This window comes from Gobius niger, assembly GCF_951799975.1.
Source record: "Gobius niger genome assembly, chromosome: 21".
Classification (NCBI taxonomy): Eukaryota; Metazoa; Chordata; class Actinopteri; order Gobiiformes; family Gobiidae; genus Gobius; species Gobius niger.
The window spans coordinates 24,887,231-24,907,019 of NC_136872.1; the positions used below are offsets into that span (position 1 = coordinate 24,887,231).

The 19,789-nt window shown below is 41.3% G+C and overlaps 1 protein-coding gene and 1 long non-coding RNA gene across 3 annotated transcripts; both read right to left on the reverse strand.

Annotated features, from left to right (window-relative positions):
* Positions 1-1,059: 1,059 nt before the first annotated feature.
* On the reverse strand, positions 1,060-11,648 carry rnf175 (ring finger protein 175). Its single transcript, XM_079580497.1, has 9 exons — positions 11,542-11,648; positions 11,230-11,267; positions 8,300-8,441; positions 7,041-7,195; positions 6,487-6,594; positions 4,850-4,970; positions 2,737-2,870; positions 2,422-2,523; positions 1,060-1,386 (listed from the first exon to the last, which is right to left on the reverse strand). The coding sequence occupies exons 1-9, from the start codon at positions 11,560-11,562 to the stop codon at positions 1,266-1,268; spliced, it is 942 nt and encodes a 313-aa protein (XP_079436623.1). The 5' UTR covers positions 11,563-11,648; the 3' UTR covers positions 1,060-1,265.
* Positions 11,649-13,217: 1,569 nt separating this feature from the next.
* On the reverse strand, positions 13,218-16,391 carry LOC306980375. 2 transcript variants are annotated; one of them, XR_013794015.1, is made up of 4 exons: positions 16,345-16,391; positions 15,460-15,524; positions 14,525-14,560; positions 13,218-13,277 (listed from the first exon to the last, which is right to left on the reverse strand). It is a non-coding gene; the product is annotated as an uncharacterized lncRNA (long non-coding RNA). The 2 variants fall into 2 exon arrangements; XR_013794016.1 differs by lacking the exon at positions 13,218-13,277 and adding an exon at positions 14,047-14,094.
* Between the last annotated feature and the right edge of the window lie 3,398 nt (positions 16,392-19,789).

Consider the following 19,789-nt stretch of genomic DNA (forward strand, 5'->3'; position numbering starts at 1 on the left):
GTTTAGTGCAGACTCTGCAGTAAAAACATGGCAAAGATGCACTGAAGTGTCCAGTAAAGTAAAATAAAATAATTTAGCAGAAGTTCCCCACACCTTTATTTGTCCTTAAACCTTAACGTCAGCTCGGTCTCACCATAGTCGAGGTTCAGGACCAGATTATGGACCAGCCCGAGTCACAAACATTATCCCCAAACTGCAGCTGAATGTGATCTGCATTATTGTTTGACTGAAGCTGACAAAATAGTGAATAAATGTCATTACTGTCCCTGAACTTTGCTTTAAGGCCACAGTGAATCTAACTGACTGCATTTATAAGACAATAAAGGTCTGATAACCCGTCATGACTTTAACCTCTTAACTCCCGCCTGAACCGAGAGGATCTTTTTCCAGCATTATTTTGTTGGGTATTCAACTCATTTTTCTCACATTTTTGTAATTTTTTTTGTCAAATGTTTGTAAAAAAATGTTGTCACATTTTTGTCATTCTTTTGTCACATTTTTGGTCAATTTTTTCTCAATTTTTTGTCCAATTTTTGTCATTTTTTTGGTCCAATTTTTGTCATTTTTTGTCAATTTTTTTGTCAATTTTTTGTCATTTTTTAAAAAAAATTGTTAAATTTTTCTCCATTTTTTGTCACATTTTGGTCACATTTTGGTCAATTTTTTGTCATTTTTTTGTCAAATTTGTCATTTTTTTGTTGAATCTTTCTCATGTTTTTGTCACATTTTGTCTTTTTTTTGACACATTTTTTGTCATTTTTCGTCCATTTCTTGTGACATTTTTGCCACTTTTTCATCAATTTTTCGTCACTTTTTTGTCAGTGTTTTCTCACTTTTTTGTCACATTTCCATCATTGTTTTCGTCTCAGTTTTGTTGCTATTTTCACACCTTTTGTCCAGAAGCTTTTGGATTGGGGTAAAGCCAAACTGGAGAAAATGTGCTCGGTTCAGGTGGGAGTTAAGGGGTTAAATGCTTTTTTTTTTTTAAAGAAAGGAGCGGAAAGTTCTTAGAAACCTTTAATAAATAAAGCGTGAGGCGGATCATGACAGTTTGAACCAAAGACCCGCCGCCTCAGGCCCAAAGTTCCAGCTTAAACATGACAAACTTTCCATCCAGTAACACTGTCTGTGAAACGAGCTGAAGCTTCTGTTGCAGCAGAGTCTGGCGCCCCCTGCTGGCGACAGGCGGCGAGCGCACAGTCCCAAAGCGGCTATAAAATCAGGCTAAAACCATAACTGCGGAGACAAGCCGTCGGTCACGGGTTCTACTCCAGGCCCAGGGTGAAGTTGATGCCGTGGACGACGCCGATGATGATGGGTTGCCAGGCGACCAGGTACCGCAGCCAGTCCAGCAGCTGCCCGTACAGGACGTGGGTCTTCTCCCAGCTGGACCGAGCGCTCAGGGAAAAAACGCTTTATTTAAGAGACATTTCCAAACTATTTCAACTCTGAAAGAGACGCTGCAGGTGAACATGGAAGAGAATATGAAACTGATGAAACTTCTGCTGTGGATTACTGACACAATATGAGGAATTTTATGCATAAAAATTGTTGATATTTTCGACATCAACATCTAAATAATGGAAAGAGTCTAGTTTAACCTCTTAACTCCCGCCTGAACCGAGAGCATTTTCTCCAGTTCAGCTTTACCCAAATCCTGTAGGCCTGTAGGCAACACCTCATTTGAAAACTAAGACCTACAAAACTAAATTGATCTTCTTCCTCACATCATCAGATTTTTTTCATCACTTTTTTTGTTGGGCAGTCATCTCATTTTTGTAAAATTTTTGTGACTTTTTTGTCACTTTTTCGTCAATGTTTTTGATTTTTTTTTTGGCCATTTTTTTCTCAATTTTTTTTCACATTTTTTGTCATTTTTTGGTACATTTTTTGTCACTTTTTCGTCAATTGTTTTTCACTTTTTTCACATTTTCATCCTTGTTTTCATCTCAGTTTTGTTGCTATTTTCACACCTTTTTTCCAGAAGCTTTTGGATTGGGGTAAAGCTGGAGAAAATGTGCTCGGTTCAGGTGGGAGTTAAGAGGTTAAATGTGTGGTTTTATCATTATTTGACAAACCCAGGGTTCCTGCACAGTTTGCAATGAGGAATTTAAGACCTTTTTAAGACCTAGAATTAGAAAAGTTAAGGCCACGCGCTCCTAAAGATGACTCGCATTTTATGTCAAGAGACGAATAATATTTTATATAAAAAAACAAAAACATTTGATTTGTATAAATTACATAATTTGAGCAGAATCACCTGCATAATAGCAAATGGTTATGGAATTAAGTATTAAGGATGCCCCGTCCCCCTCCTCCCCCGTCCCCCCGAGCTGTAGGGGGCCCCAGATAAATATAAATACAAACTACAGATGATAAAAGCACAGATGAGTTTTGAGCTGTAAAGTAAGTAAAGGATACGGGTTGCTCATCATCCTCTGGAGGTCGACTTTCTCGTTGCAGTACGGACACGTCTGCTTCTTACCCACAATGCACCAGCCGCGGATGCAGAACTCGTGGAATCTACGGCGACTTGTGAAGGAAAGACACCGAGAAAAGGCAAACGAACGACAACCGAGGTTCAACAAAGAGACGAGGCCGGAATATGGACAAGAACCTGGAGAAATCACCACAGCGGTATGCTAACGCTAGCTGTATGCTAACGCTAACTGTATGCTAACACTAACTGTATGCTAACGCTAACTGCTAGCATACAGGCTCTGTGCAGGAGGATACATGTGTCCGCAGGAGAGCTGGAAGGTGTCCTCGATGAAGCCTTCGTCGTCCACCTCCACCAGGATCTTCTGTCCACAAACCGCACAGATGTCCCCGCTCAGACTGCGGCTGGGCATCCCGCCTTTACTGTAGTACTGCGGATATACAAGTACTTACTGTAGTACTACGGACAAACAGACTGCGGCTGGGCATCCCGCCTTTACTGTAGTACTGCGGATATACAAGTACTTACTGTAGTACTGCGGATATACAAGTACTTACTGTAGTACTGCGGATATACAAGTACTTACTGTAGTACTGTAGAATTTACTGTAGTATTTTTACATGACAGAGTCATGTCTAAGGGCGGGACATAATGCTGCGTTTACACATAGGCACGATGCGTTACGAATGGCATTTTTTCGTCATTCGTGACGTTCGTAACATGACTTAACGCGTCTTAATGGGATTCTTAACAGAGCGCATCAGTTCGTGACATTCGTGATGTTCGTGGAGAAAGTTTTTGTATGTCAAAAAATCTTCCACGAATGTCACGAATCACCCTCTGTTCGTGGAGTTCGCAGCGGAGCGTGTCCTTTCGTGATGAGTAGTGGCGCTTCGTAATTCAGCGTGAGAGCATTCGTACAGCATTCGTAGAGCATTCGTAGAGCAGAATCACTGTTTTCACGCACAAAGTTGATGGAAACACACGCTACGCCGAAAAGTGCATTTTCGGACCTGCAGCAGCAAAAGAAAAGTCACACACACTCGGCCAGTCCGCGCCCCAGGCCCGGTGTAGCGATTTTAAACTACCCCCCCATTCACCTTACCCCCCGGTACTTTGAAATTGATTTCAGACTACCGGGGGGTAGCCTGAAATGGGGGGTAGTTTAAAATCTTTACACCGGGACAGCACCTGCCGCCGCCGCTCCTCAGGTGCTGAAGTTGTTCCACCGGCTTTTCCTCCTCCTGCGGTCGTTCCTCCTGATGTTTGGGAGCCAGTCCCTGCCACCCCTATTGCCCCCCCCGCTGGAGAACCCCACTGTTATATATTTGTCACGATTTTCCCCGCGTTTGTGGGGAAAAAAGGGACAGTAAGAAGTGCGCCTTTACCGCGGTCCCTGAATGCATCTCGCACGCTGCCTCCACTGACCAAAACAACAGCGCGTGGTTGCAGCAGCTACACCATGGAGAAGTTAAGGCTAATTTACAAACTTAGACACGTAAAGCAAGCGGCGATGGGCGCGAGGCAGGTGAAGACACGCGCCTGTGTTTGTGGATTATAAAGTTTTTTCAGCTGGAGCTGATGACTGACCAGACGAGTGAGAATCATTGGATAAAGAGGTTTAAGAGCAGCAAGTTCGACGGATCCTCAGAAGATCGAGTGCACAGTGAGTGTAGTGTTTTTATGTGTATTCTGTGGAGTAAAGTCAGCCCAAATTGTGCGGCTGTTGCACTGACTTATCTGACATGAAGCGCGTGCGTTTGTTGTTTGCCCGTGTTACGCATTGACAGGAGCGGGGTTGAACTGGTGTGAATGTCCCATAGACTGGAAAAAACTATTGTTATTCTTCAGTATATGGACAGGCCCACCGCTGAGCTGGTCTATTTGATTTTTGTTTAACCCGATTTTGCGAGAGCCCAACGAGTCAGGGGCGCACGGCGGAGCGAGACGTCCCTGCTCCGCCTCCGACCCGGTGTGCGCGGCAGGCGATCTTGTCCACATTCGCCCAATTCTTGACAGATTTTTGACAGAACGCGACAATTCCCAATAACTCGCAGCAGCGCGCAGCAGAACGCAACAGCGCGCAGCAGCTCGCAGCAGCGCGCAACAGCTCGCAACAGCACGCAGCAGTGCGGGACGCATATTCGTGACCGTGCGTAATACTTCGTGCCATTAATCGTAACACGCAGTAACAGGTCGCAACAGTTCGTGGCGGCGCGTGAAACCTCTGCCCCGAATCACTCACATTCGTGATCCTCGGCCACGAATGTGGATTCGTGGCATTCGTGACTTGTCGTCGTTATGTGTAAACGCAGCATAAGCGGCGAGGGGAGGAGTAAGGGCGGGACATAAGCGGCGAGGGGGAGGAGTAAGGGAGGGACATAAGCGGCGAGGGGGAGGAGCCTTTACCCCGATGGTGGAGGCCATGTAGTCGGAGCAGATCTCGGCGAAGTCGCGGCCCATGACGCCGTAGTAAAGTCCGTAGAAGAGCAGGATCACGCCCACGTCCATCGAGTCCTCGGCCTTGATCCTGCGCCACAATAATAACACACGTTTACTGTAGTAACACATGTTCACTGTAGTAACACATGTTTACTGTAATAACACACCTTTACTGTAATAACACACCTTTACTGTAATAACATATGGTTACTGTAATAACACACGTTTACTGTAATAACACACGTTTACTGTAATAACACACGTTTACTGTAATAACACATGTTTACTGTAATAACACACGTTTACTGTAATAACACACGTTTACTGTAATAACACACGTTTGCTGTAATAACACACGTTTACTGTAATAACACACCTTTACTGTAATAACACGCGTTAACTGTAATAACACACGTTTACTGTAGTAACACATGTTTACTGTAATAACACACGTTTACTGTAATAACACACGTTTGCTGTAATAACACACGTTTACTGTAATAACACACCTTTACTGTAATAACACGCGTTAACTGTAATAACACACGTTTACTGTAATAACACGCGTTAACTGTAATAACACACCTTTACTGTAATAACACACGTTTGCTGTAATAACATACGTTTACTGTAATAACACACGTTTACTGTAATAACACGCGTTAACTGTAATAACACACCTTTACTGTAATAACACACGTTTACTGTAATAACACACGTTTGCTGTAATAACACACGTTTACTGTAATAACACACCTTTACTGTAATAACACGCGTTAACTGTAATAACACGCGTTAACTGTAATAACACACGTTTACTGTAATAACACACGTTTACTGTAATAACACACGTTTACTGTAATAACACACGTTTGCTGTAATAACACACGTTTACTGTAATAACACACCTTTACTGTAATAACACACCTTTACTGTAATAACACGCGTTAACTGTAATAACACGCGTTAACTGTAATAACACACGTTTGCTGTAATAACACACGTTTACTGTAATAACACGTTTACTGTAATAACACACCTTTACTGTAATAACACGCGTTAACTGTAATAACACGTTTACTGTAATAACACACCTTTACTGTAATAACACATGTCCTGCTGTAATAACACACGTTTACTGTAGTAACACATGTTTACTGTAATAACACACCTTTACTGTATTAACACACGTTTACTGTAATAACACATGTCCTGCTGTAATAACACACGTTTACTGTAATAACACACCTTTACTGTAATAACACATGTTTACTGTAATAACACATGTTTACTGTAATAACACACCTTTACTGTATTAACACATGTCCTGCTGTAATAACACACGTTTACTGTAGTAACACATGTTTACTGTAATAACACACCTTTACTGTATTAACACACCTTTACTGTAATAACACATGTCCTGCTGTAATAACACACGTTTACTGTAATAACACACCTTTACTGTAATAACACATGTTTACTGTAATAACACATGTTTACTGTAATAACACACCTTTACTGTATTAACACATGTCCTGCTGTAATAACACATGTCCTGCTGTAATAACACATGTTTACTGCAATAACACATAGAGACTGACCTGAAGAAGACGTTGAAGCCGAACATGGTGAACATGATGGCCAGGTATCCGACCACCCCCACGGCGTAACTCAGCTTATAGATCAGCAGGAACCACTTATACACCATCCTGGAAGAAGACCAGGGTGAAACATCTGTGAACATCTGACCCGGACATGAGGAGAGGGGTTCGTTTATTGGACTCACCGGGGCGTCCTGCAGGAGAGGGGTTCGTTTGCTGGACTCACCTGGGCGTCCTGCAGGAGAGGGGTTCGTTTGCTGGACTCACCTGGGCGTCCTGCAGGAGAGGGGTTCGTTTGCTGAACTCACCTGGGCGTCCTGCAGGAGAGGGGTTCGTTTGTTGGACTCACCTGGGCGTCCTGCAGGAGAGGGGTTCGTTTGCTGGACTCACCTGGGCCTGATGCAGGAGAGGGGTTCGTTTGCTGGACTCACCTGGGCGTCCTGCAGGAGAGGGGTTCGTTTGCTGGACTCACCTGGGCGTCCTGCAGGAGAGGGGTTCGTTTGTTGGACTCACCTGGGCGTCCTGCAGGAGAGGGGTTCGTTTGTTGGACTCACCTGGGCGTCCTGCAGGAGAGGGGTTTCCGCGTGGCCCTGAAGATGACGTAGCTGGTGACGACGGAGAACATGCTCCACATGGAGAGGAACCTCCACCAGTAAAGTTTGATGGTGAAGTAAACGGGCACCACCCACATCTGCAGCAGCGTCACCAGCTGAGACACAACACAAGATCAATACAAGGTAAATCGAACTTTAACCCCTTAACTCCCACCTGAACCGAGCACATTTTCTCCAGTTTGGCTTTACCCCAATCCAAAAGCTTCTGGAAAAAAGCTGTGAAAATAGCAACAAAACTGACACGAAAACAATGATGGAAATGTGACAGAAAAGGGATGAACAATTGACGAAAAAGTGGCAAAAATGTCACAAAAATGTCACAAGAAAATGACAAAAAAGTAACAAAAAATGACAAAAATGTGATAAAAATTTGACAAAAAAAATGACAAAAAAATGACAAAAATGTGACAAAAAAATGACAAAAACGTGGCAAAAAAATTATAAAAATTTGATAAAAAATTGACGAAAAAAATGACAAAAAAGTTACAAAAATGAGTTGAATACCCAACAAAAAAATGATGGGAAATAAATCTGATGACGTGAGGAAAAAGATCCTCTCGGTTCAGGCGGGAGTTAAGAGGGTAAACTCTTTTTACATAAAACTTGTCTATAAACACATTCAATTCTCTGAGACATTTTCACTGTAAAGTTTTCTGCCCTGGGGCAAGTTCATTAACCGGAACATTCTGCGCCAACAGCCTTTTCGGAAAACCACCGAACAGTTGCACAATTATCCGTGAAAAGGCAACAGTTCAGAAGAGACAGAGGACTGATTTCTAGATTCTTTTTCTTTTGTCGTTTGATGTTGCTGTAGCGTGTGTTTCCAAACGCAGCGTGGATCCTGTGGTTTTCCTTTTTACGACATCGATAATAAAACGTCTCTGACTCGATTTCCTCCGGTTTCAGAAATGTTCACGCTCTAACTGAGGAGCATTAACAGAGAAGAGCCACATTGTTCAGTTATTTTTACTGCATGACTTCAGCAAATTACTGTTAAAAAAAAGGTCAAAAACAAAGTCCAACTAAACATGAGTGCACAGCGCCCCCTGGTGTCACTGTAAACATAACAGCGGTGCAGATCGGCCTCAGAAAAACCCACTTTGTTCGACCTCTATATTTCTATGATTGAAACTTTATTAAAATAATCAAACCCAGACGTCCCCAGTGTGTTGTGCCGGTTTGCCGTGAGTTGCAGTTACGTTGTAGGAGCGGTGGTGGCGCTGTTTCCACTGCACCAGGACGATCTGAGCCACGGCCAGCGTCGCCACCAGGATCAGCACCATCTCGGCGTGCATGGCCTCGTGCCCGCGGTGCTTCAGGTGCAGCCGCTCGTGCTGCGCCCTGGAAAACAGCAAACAACTCTGCTTTCAGAAAAACCCTGAGACAATGTTAGTCGTCACGGAAACAACATCTAAATTGACAAAAAATGACCAAAAAAATGACAAAAAAATGACAAAAAAATGACAAAAATGAGTTGAATACCCAACAAAAAAATTATGGGAAAAAAAAATCTGATGACGGGAGGAAAAAGATCCTCTCGGTTCAGGCGGGACAATGAAGAAAATCGACCCTCGACCCCCGTCTTAAAGGAACAGGCCTGAGATGTTCTTACCTGAGCTTAGACGAGTTGATGCGCCTTTTTATCCACTTAGAAAATCAACATGTTGAATTTTGTTTCTAGCTTCAGCCCCGTTTGGCCCCATAGAGGAAGAGGAGGAGGAGGAGAGGCTAAATGCTAACAACACCTTTGGTCTTGGTGCGTGACTGAGCGCACGTGTAGAGACCAGACAGGTACACATCCACTCGTCTAAGCTCAGGTAAGAACAGTTCCTTTAACCTCCTACCATCCGCCTAAACCGAGGGCCTTTTATTCAGTTCAGCTTTAACCTCTTAACTCCCGCCTGAACGGATCCCATTTTCTCCAGTTTGGCTTTACCCTAATCAAAAAGCTTCTTGGGAAAAAAAGCCCCAAAACAGCCACAAAAAATGAGAAGAAAACAAGGATGTAAACGCAACAAAAGTGACAAAAATTGAACAAAGATGTGACAAAAATTCAACCAAAATGTGACAAAAATGTGACAAAAACACAGCAAAAATGTGACAAAAATGTGACAAAAATGTGACAAAAATGTGACAAAAATGTGACAAAAATTCAACAAAAATGTGACAAAAAAGTAACAAAAATGTGACAAAAATTCAACAAAAATGTGACCAAAATTAAAAAAAAAAAAAAAAATAACATAAAAAAGGTGACACAACACAGCAACAGCGTGAGGAAAAAGATCAGTTTTGTGGGTCTTAGCTTTCAAATGAGGTGTTACACAGACCTATGTAATAGCCAAAGAGGACAGAATGCATTTGGTTCAGGCGGGTGGTAAGAGGTTCACCAAATCTTAAAGCGTCTTGAAATAAAAATGAGACGAAAACGAAGATGGAAATGCAAGAAAAGAGCGACAAAAACGTGAGGAAACAATGACGACAAAAAAGCCACAAAAGGGCAACAGAAAAGGGACAAAACGCAACAAAATAGCGACACAAATGTGAGAAAAAAGTAGTTGAAAAAGTGACAAAGTGGCAAAAAAATTAGACAAAAACGACGATGAAAATGCTCGAAAAGACCGACAAAAACGTGAGAAAAGTATTGATGAAAAAGTGACAAAAAAGCCACAAAAGCGCAACAGAGAAGGGATGAAAACAAGGATAAAATGCAACAATAGTGACAAAAACATGAGGGAAATACTGATGAAAAAATGACCAAAAATGTTATTAAAAAAGCAACAAAAAAGCCACAAAAGCGCAACAGAGAAGGGACAAAAATAAGATGAAAACAAGGATAAAATGCAACAATAGTGACAAAAACATGAGGGAAATACTGATGAAAAAATGACCAAAAATTTTATTAAAAAAGCAACAAAAAAGCCACTAAAGAGCAACACAAACGTGACAAAAAAAGCTATGAAAAAAAAAATGTTAAAAATGACAACGCTTAGATTCATTTTGCTGAGTTTCGTAGGTCTTTCACAGGAGGTGTTACTCTGGCCTATGGTCTGTAAGCTCCAGTGGAGAAGCTTGTAGATTTGGGCAAAGCTGAACCAGATGCACTTGGTCAAGGCGGGAGGCAAGAGGTTAACCGTCACCTGAACCGAGCGCCAACATATCGAGGATGAAGCCCCAAGAACGTGACAGAACAGCGTCAAAATAACAACGGACAAAAGCGATGAAAAAGCCCCCAAAAATTAGACAAAAACACTTTGGTAAAAACGCAGCAACAACGTGACAATAAAGTTCCCATCAGTTTTGCAGGTCTTAGCTTTCAAATTAGGCGTTACCCTGGCCTATAGGCTCCAGTCAAGAAGCTTTTAGATTTGGGTAAAGCCAAACTGGAGAAAATGAGCTTGGCTAAAGTGGGGGAAGAGGTTAACCTCTTACCACCCGCCTGAACCAAATGCATTCTGTCCTCTTTGGCTGTTATATAGGTCTGTGCTGCACCTCATTTGAAAGCTAAGACCCACAAAACTGATCTTTTTCCTTGCGTTGATGCTGTGTTGTCGCCTTTTTTATGTTTTTGGTTTTTTTTTTATCACATTTTTGTTGAGCTTTTGTATTTTTTTAGTTGAATTTTTGTAACATTTTTGTTGATTTTTTGTCATTTTTTTGTTGAATTTGTCACATTTTTGTTGAATTTTTGTCATTTTTATATTTAATTTTTGTCACATTTTTGTTGATTTTTTTTCACAATTTTGTTTAATTTTTGTCACTTTTTGGTTAATTTTTGTCACATTTTTGTCACATTTTTGTTTAATTTTTGTCACTTTTTGTTGAATTTTTGTCACATTTTTGTTGCCTTTACATCCTTGTTTTCTTCTTATTTTTTGTGGCTTTTTTTGGTGTTTTTCCCCCCAAGAAGCTTTTTGATTGGGGCAAAGCCAAACTGGAGAAAATGGGATCCGTTCAGGTGGGAGTTAAGAGGTTAATGTTAGAAAACTACAACAAAGGAAGCAAAGCCACATATTGTTTTGCACATCGTCCCACTCTCATTGTAGGACGTTTGTTTCTTTTTTGTTCCCATCACTACGAGGCAAATACAAATGTGTTTCTTCCTGTATTCAGTGTTATTATCGTGTCTTACCTCCAGTTCTCCCGGTGGCTCATCTTCAGGAGCTCGTCCTGTTTCAAAATCACAGAAATAGAAATTCCCTGAGGACTTTTTTAAGTAGGTTGGCGACACATTTCCAGAAACAGCCTAAATAACGCTTAGTCATTCAATGTCTGTCAGAAAAAGGCTTTACGAGGCAGAAACCAGTGCTTTAGTGATAAACATATGCTTCTGTTCGCGTGCGTTAGCGCCGCGTTTACGCTTCATGCTAGTCCTCCGCTAAATCTGCGCGTTTCGTGGCGTTTTTCCGGTAAAGACTCGCGGTTCCGGGCGGCTCGGACGTACCTGAGGGTGCACTCCCGCCATGGCCGCGGTGCTGCTCAGTTACCCCGGGGAGAAGAGCCCAACGGCGGCCACATCAGCGCGAAGGAGCCGCTGCTGCCACGGAGCCCCTGCTGCCACGGAGCCCGAGAGGAGGGCGGCCGAGGAGGGACAAACCGCGCAGCTGTCACACGCGCGCGACTCGGGGTTATTACAGATTTTATTTTTGATATTTTATAATATATTTACAGGCACTGACAACCGTACTTTAACACAAATACGTCATTTTGAATTTTATACACTAATAATATTTATGTTTTATTTATGGATTTATTATGGAAGAAAGAAATGTAGAAAATCACATTATATAAATACACAGTAAAAAAAAAAAAAAAATGCAGTGGTGTTTAAGTTAATTTTTCTTACATTAACAAGTAGCCAGGGGTGGACTGACCATATGTCCATTCTGGCAGAGCACAGAGAGGCCCCCGGCTCCTTAACCTCTTAGCCCAGGCCTTCACTGAGCTTTACCCAAATCTTAAAGCTTAAAGGCATTAAAGCAGCGACGAAAAACAAACATGTGCAACAAAACAATGAGAAAGTCATGAATAAGCAACAGAAAGTGGCAACACAAGACAAAAACACAGCAAAAATCCACACAAAAAGTGATAGATGTGGGTAAAGCCAAACTGGGGGAAAAACCCTGAACACCTGAACTGAGTGTTTTAAGGTTAAAAATTGAAAAAAACTTTAGTTGCTCAAATGGTTCCGAGTTTTTAGACAACCATTGCTTTAACCCCTTAACTCCCACCTGAACCGAGCACATTTTCTCCAGTTTGGCTTTACCCCAATCCAAAAGCTTCTGGAAAAAAACAGATGAAAACAATGTTAATGTGACAAAAAAAAAGAGAACACATTGACAAAACTGATGAAAAATAGATGAAAAAGTGGCAAAAATGTCAAGTTAAAGAGTTGAATACCCCCCCAAAAAAATGCAAAAAAAATAAAAAAAATCTGACGTGAGGGAAAAGATCCTCTCGGTTCAGGCGGGGGAAGAGGTTAAAGGTAAAGTAAAATTCCTTTAGGGTAAATTCCCAGGGATGGATCTCAGATATATCCATACGCATCTTTCAATGTTGCTCAAATAAACTAGTTCAAGTACAGTTCCAAAATACTAAAACTCTACCAGTCTATGAAATATATAAATGCATGCAGTGAATATACACACACACACAGAATGACAAAACAAATTGTTCCATTTAAAGAAAAAGTTTATTCTCAAACAGAAAAATGCAATTTAAAGACCACTTATTGAATCTTTCCGAACCGTTTGGGTCTTTAAAAACCGGGAAAAGTAAACCGTACTGTAATACATTCAAATCAGCAAATGGAAGTACAGGTTTGAACATTTGTTAGTTCCATCGTCCTGTTCATTTGCTGCAGTCGACTAACGGGAACAGACACGATTGTCCTGATCTTCACGGTCACTCCCAAAAGAAGAGTTCTGTAAACGATAAAAAGCAAGTTCAGATTCGACTCCAGATGAACTCACACGAGTAAAGTCTTTGGTCGCTCAGACATCCAAGGAAGGTTTGAACCGTCTTTGGCCTCTCGGCCTCCGGAGGAAACTACGAATGGCAGGAAAAAGGGTCATCACAGCGACTAACTCAAAAAGCTTAAAAATCTGAAGCCTCACCGCCGACCGGAGAGTTCCGCATCAGAGACCTCAAACCAGAGCCGCCGCCGAACCACGACGCCACCTGGAGAACAAAACAAAGACTTTCAGCCACAATAGTTTTCTCAAGAACCGTCTAAACCTAAGGGGCCACATGAGAAGCACCAACAATAACTCAAACTTATTCTGCTCAACTGTATTTTTTATAGCTGAATATGTCAGAACATAAGAGTTTGGGTTAGTTTAATTCATCTACAGGGATTCGCTCAGACATCCAAGGAAGGTTTGAACCGTCTTTGGCCTCTCAGCCTCCGGAGGAAACTACGAATGGCAGGAAAAAGCGTCATCACAGCGACTAACTCACAAATCTTAAAGAGGGGGTATTCTGCTTTTCAGTCCCATAGCACCAATCTATATCACACTACAATGACCAAACCTTCTGCTGCAGTATATTAGAATAACTGCCTTGTATAAAATGTCTCTCAAAATGGCTGTAGTGAATGTCTTGAAATAGGCCTCTGTCTCTTTAAGAACCTCTGAGCCTTTAGACACGCCCCCTCCACACGCATCAGTGGGGAGGGGGTTCTGCTGAGGAGCAGTGGTTGGTTACTCGGCTGGTGACGAAAGCTCGGAGGCGTCTCCAGGAGGTGGGGGCGTTCCTAGGAGGACTCAGGCAAAACCTATCCCTAAAATGGCCGCCATCAGAGTTTTTACAGATTACTCAAAAATACGTGAATGTGCCAAGGCAACACTTCAGGCATGTTTTTAATGAGCGAATGACGGAACAACATGATGGAAAGCTTGAAAAAGTCCATTTTGCATAAATCTGAAGCCTCACCGTCGACTGGAGAGTCCCGCATCAGAGACGTCGAACCAGAGCCGCCGCCGAACCACGACCCCACCTGGAGAACAAAACATGGAAGACTTACTTTTTCAAGACTAGATTAAAAATGAGAACGGTCAAGTAAATTCACATGATTTAAATGGATATATGACAATTTAAACTTTTAGATTCGCGATGGAATTTATTTTGTGTATATTTTGTGAATGAATAAGCGTGGGAAAGACCAGGGAGCGACCGCCATGTTGGAGTCACTTCCTGGATCAATCTAATAAGCGTAAGAAAGTGTGGGGGTGTTTCAGTTAAAACTAAGACGTTAAGGAGGAACTAGACATGGATTCGCTCAGACATCCAAGGAAGGTTTGAACCGTCTTTGGCCTCTCGGCCTCCGGAGGAAACTACGAATGGCAGGAAAAAGCGTCATCACAGCGAATCCACCGCCCTCACTAAAGTCTTCCTCCCGATTTGATTAAAGACTAATCGCTGCTCACCTTCAGTCAGCATTCAAAGCCCAGATCCTCAAACATCTGAAAGGAGGAAAGTCCAAGTTAGAAACAGCAACATTAAAAACAGCTAAAAAGGAAACTCTGTTTTTAAGATTCGCTCAGACATCCAAGGAAGGTTTGAACCGTCTTTGGCCTCTCGGCCTCCGGAGGAAACTACGAATGGCAGGAAAAAGCGTCATCACAGCGAATCAGGCCTCGCTAAACTACGGTCCATCAGAAAATATCGGTTATAGACGTGCAAATTCACAAGCGTAAAGCTCATGTCAAGAAAAAGTTTATAAGTACGGCTCATACAGGCAGAAAGAAGTCAAATTTACAAATGCAATATTGTTATTTCATAAAATCTGGACACATGTCATGTCTTTGTTTTACCCAAATCTAAAAGCTTCGACTGGAGATTTTACAGCCAATAGGCCAGTGTTAATTTCGTCAACTAAAAGTGATATTTTAGACTATAATTTGACTAAAATTAAATCAAGTTTTTCACAAGACTAAAACTATGACTAAAATGTCCAGATATTTAAGTCGACTAAAATAAGACTAAATAAAAATGAAAAGGAGAGACTAAAATCATCCAAACTTCTATTGACCGGCTGAAAGAGCCTCAGATCATGTAAATCCTCTGCCAAAGGATCAGCTGAGCTTTGTTCATGTGGAGCAGCTCCATGAAGCAGAGGAGCAGATTAAATGTGATTATAATGATTATAAATGCATAGTCGGCTAAATTTGTCTTAAATTTAGTCGACTAAATTGACATGCACTTTTAGTCGGCTAAAAATAGACTAAAATTGAAAAGATTTTTTCAACTAAAATTACATTTTAGTCAAAAGACTTAGACCAAAACTAAATTAAAATATGTCATCAAAATTAACACTGCAATAGGCAAACTTGATTTTGGCACAACTCTTCCTCTAACTTACCGCTTTATCCCGGGTCAAAGCGCTCAGGATCACTCTCCTCATTCAGCCGCCTCTCAGACGTCATTCTGCAACAAAACGAGTGATAAGTTCACGTTTTCAAGTTTAATTCACACATTAGAGCTTAGGTTTGTATTAATTTCATTCAGTTTTAAGACACGTTCTCATTACATCTAGACCCAGGCAGATGTTTGGGACAATAAAAGCCGGTTTAAACTGAAATCTGGTTCTGAAATGGGGTGAACTGAAGCTCACATGATCAAGGCTCATTCTTGCATGAAATGTATAATATAGGCCTAAAAAAGGTGTTGAATATTTCTTGTTCAAATTCTGCCCCGCCAATGGAATTTAATAACTGTGGAACGAATGCGGTGATATGTAAATGTTAAATATGTTCTTAACTCGACATCCCTGTGTTTTCTTTGGTGCCAACTAGTGAATACATGGTCACCCCACTAAAAAATCTCAAAAGGTGTCAAATCAGTTCAGAGCATATTTCAAAACCGGTCCACACGCAGCAACGCACCTTCTAACAGATAGTAAAACGCAACACACGTGTCTACAGACAGAGCGCGTGACAAGATTAGCCACTTTTACGTACAATAAACCCCCGAAAACACTCGTACACCATCCACTTCTCTGCAGAGGGCATCGGATTGCACAGCGAGGAAGCTAAAACTACATTTAAAAAAACTTAGCCAAACTACAAGCGCGCTGGGAGGAGGAGAGCGCATGGACACGCGAGCCTCTGGGCCAACATCGCTCACCATCCGCCAAGTAAACAAACCATCCGACATTTAATCACACTAACAAAGCTTCACCGACGCACTAGGGATTAAATAAACCAGATATTATGGGGTAATAAGGGGAATAGTAGGTGATATTTACCTCCGGATCGCGCAGGACATATCGATGCGCACTGTCTCCAAGCCGGTTGCGGAAGGACGACGTGAGGCGGAACTGGGGCTTTTATACAGAGCAGCGCGACCTGGTGGTTTGGTGAAGAAACGCAGGGGCGAGAGTATTAGGATAAAACAGGACTGAAAACATGGCATAAACTAGCACATTAGCACTAAACTAAACCGGTGTTATGACCAAAACTGCCTCACCGCCGAGAAGCGCCCCTGTTAGCTGTTAGCGTGCTGCTACAAAACAAAACTGGTGACATTTTGATTATTTTTACAATAAACAGAAGTTTCAAGGGCTGCCTCTCCACAAGTACAGCCTATATTTATAGAATATGTATGTGTCATTTTGCTTAACTGACTGATAACCTGTTTTAGCCTAAAATGATTAGCTTGTATGCTAGCTTTCAGAACGTTAGCTATTAGCTAAAATTAACAAGTAGTTTGGACAAAGCTCTTGGTAATTTATGGCAGCTTTTAACCTCTTACCACCCGCCTAAACCAAATGCATTCTGTCCTCTTTGGCTATTATTTAGGTCTGTGTAGCACCTCATTTGAAAGCTAAGACCCACAAAACTGATCTTTTTCCTCCCGTTGTTGCTGTGTTGTGTCACCTTTTTTTTTTTGGTCATTTTTTTGTTGAATTTTTGTCACATTTTTGTTGAACTTTAGCCACATTTTGGTTGATTTTTTGTTGAATTTTTGTCACTTTTTTGTTGAGTTTTTGTCACATTTTTGTTGAATTTTTGTCACTTTTTGATTGAATTTTTGTCACTTTTTGGTTGATTTTTTGTAGAATTTTTGTCACTTTTTTGTTGAGTTTTTGTCACTTTTTGGTTGATTTTTTGTTGAATTTTTGTCACTTTTTTGTTGAGTTTTTGTCACATTTTTGTTGAATTTTTGTCACTTTTTGTTTGATTTTTTGTTGAATTTTTGTCACTTTTTTGTTGAGTTTTTGTCACATTTTTGTTGAATTTTTGTCACTTTTTGATTGAATTTTTGTCACTTTTTGGTTGAGTTTTTGTCACATTTTTGTTGAATTTTTGTCACTTTTTGGTTGAGTTTTTGTCACATTTTTGTTGAATTTTTGTCACATTTTTGTTGAATTTTTGTCACATTTAAAAAAAAAATTGTCACTTTTTGTCACATTTTTGTTGAATTTTTGTCACTTTTTGGTTGAGTTTTTGTCACATTTTTGTTGGTTGCGTTTACATCCTTGTTTTCTTCTCATTTTTGTGGCTGTTTTGGTGCATTTTGATTAGGGTAAAGCCAAACTGGAGAAAATGGGATCCGTTCAAGTGGGAGTTAAAGTTCGAAATCCGTGCAGTAATCTTCACTTTACTGCGCGGATGCCAAATTACTCCTGGTATTATTACGCCTTACAATATAGTTCCCCTTTTATCCGCTTAGAAAATCCACATTGTTTAATTTTGTGTAATTATACTTTGTAGTGTAACACTTCACGTAACCATATTTAAATAGGGAAAACGTGGAAGAGCTTGGTAGCTTCTATCTTGACCTGTTTTGGAGCTATAGAGGAGAGAGGGAGAGGCTAAATGCTAACGCCGTCTGCGCTGTGTTTACGTGACTGAAGGCACGGGGGAAGATCAGACAGGTCCTAAAGAACTCGTCAAAGCTAAGGCAAGAACATATCTCAGTATGTAAAAACGGTGGCCTGTTCCTTTAAGGTTCCAAGCCTGAATAAAGATGTGGAGAATAGTTTGATCCTCTATCAAAGGCCCTCGGTTGAATGTTTGACTGCACTGACTCTGATCCGTGGCCCTCTGGCTGAGGATAAGGCTTTAGTGTCCTGAAATCATAATTATCATTTGAAGATATGTTGCTATGCTGGTGCCGTTCTTTATCCCATGTAACAGCAGGGAATGAAAAGCCTGAAGAAATGAGTTCAAATTATTCACTCACAAATGTTTCCCTTTAAACAGGAATGACCCAATAGGTTTCACTGACCACGTTCCAGATCGTCATGTGATAATGTGAGCCGGAGCCGCGATGACACAACTCACCGGGTAAGAGACACAGAAAATATCCAAATGTTTTCCCTCATCATTATTTGGAAGTGACTGGATCCACAAACCTGCCACATTCATCTTACGGCTGAAAGTGCTTTGTAGTCCTTGTAGTACTGTTATACGATAGCCGACCAGTGTGGCAGCTTTTCCCAAAGACTGGAGCACTGAGGCCCCTTATCAATCTCAAATTTCCAACCGGGCCCTTCGATAGAGCTCTACTGTCCCACCTACTTCCGGTCATGTCTCTGAGTCTGTAAAAAACCCATTGATTTTTAGAAAAATACAAACATTAAGAGTTTAAAAGCATGAGGCCAGTGCTGTTCCGACCATTGTGCAGGTCAAATTTAGCCTTAAGTTTTGATGCTGTTGGTCGAAGGACAGCATTAAAGGAAGTGACTTGGTCGCTCTAGACCAGGCGTTTCAGACATGCGGCCCGGGGGCCAAATACGAGGTAATTTTTTCCAGCCCGCGAGATAATCACTTATTTATATTGTCTGCAGCCCGCCGGTAAATTGCATTAAACACATTCGAACTACATTTCCCATGAGCCACCGGTAGCGCCAACGCTGCTGCAGATGCGAGAAGGTTAACATCAGACGGGGAAGGAGATGCGGCGCTTCTGCAAACAACTTATCAACTGTTTCAACAGAGAAACACACTAAAGCAGCGACTGAGAGAGAGGAGCTTCTGAAACAGGTGGAGACTCAGAACACAAGGGAGAAACTTCAGTTCAGCTAAACATGTGCGGGAAAGGTTACAGCAGCAGCAGGACAGAAAGCACCTTTACTATATTTACCTTTAGGACTTTGCAAAGCGAACACATTGTATTATTGTTTAAAACACCAGTAAAGTGAGGAGCCTTTTCTCTCAGAGCTACATTATCATGTCAATGAATTTAATCTTTATTAAGGACACATGTGCAAACACAAGATCCATAGTTACATTAAAAATAGAGAATATGGAAATGTATTAAAATACTGCAAATAATTACAGCAACATTGACAGTAAAAAATATCTAAAATAAAGACTCCACATTATTTCCATGAGGTGAATCTGAGCTGATCTCAGACACACCAGAGTCTGGACAAGTGTTCGAGTTGACACATTCATTCATGTATTTATTATGTGACGGGTCATTGAAAATGAACACAGACCAAAACCAGTTTGAAGCTGATGCTTTTTGCTGGTGCTCATTATCAGCTCCAGTCCCTGGTCGGGCTTTTCTGCACTAAATTAAAATTACATTTCTTTACCAGGCTCACAGACAGAAACTGGACCTGACTCCTGAAACATCACTGATGCCCTGAACCAAAATGGGATTAATTACAAAAAAACGAATTGTCTGTAATTTCAAATTTAGAAGCTCAGCAAATGTTTGGCTGATTGGAAACTTCTAGA

Bases quoted from the DNA above. Each gene is read 5' to 3' on its own strand.
- rnf175 (XM_079580497.1), bottom strand. From the start codon at position 11,562: ATGGCGGGAGTGCACCCTCAG. The intron at 7,196-8,299 runs GTAACTGCAACT...GTTGTGTCTCAG, and splicing joins GCCACCACCGCTCCTACAAC to CTGGTGACGCTGCTGCAGAT. The intron at 2,524-2,736 runs GTATCCTCCTGC...AAGTCGCCGTAG, and splicing joins CAGCTCTCCTGCGGACACAT to ATTCCACGAGTTCTGCATCC.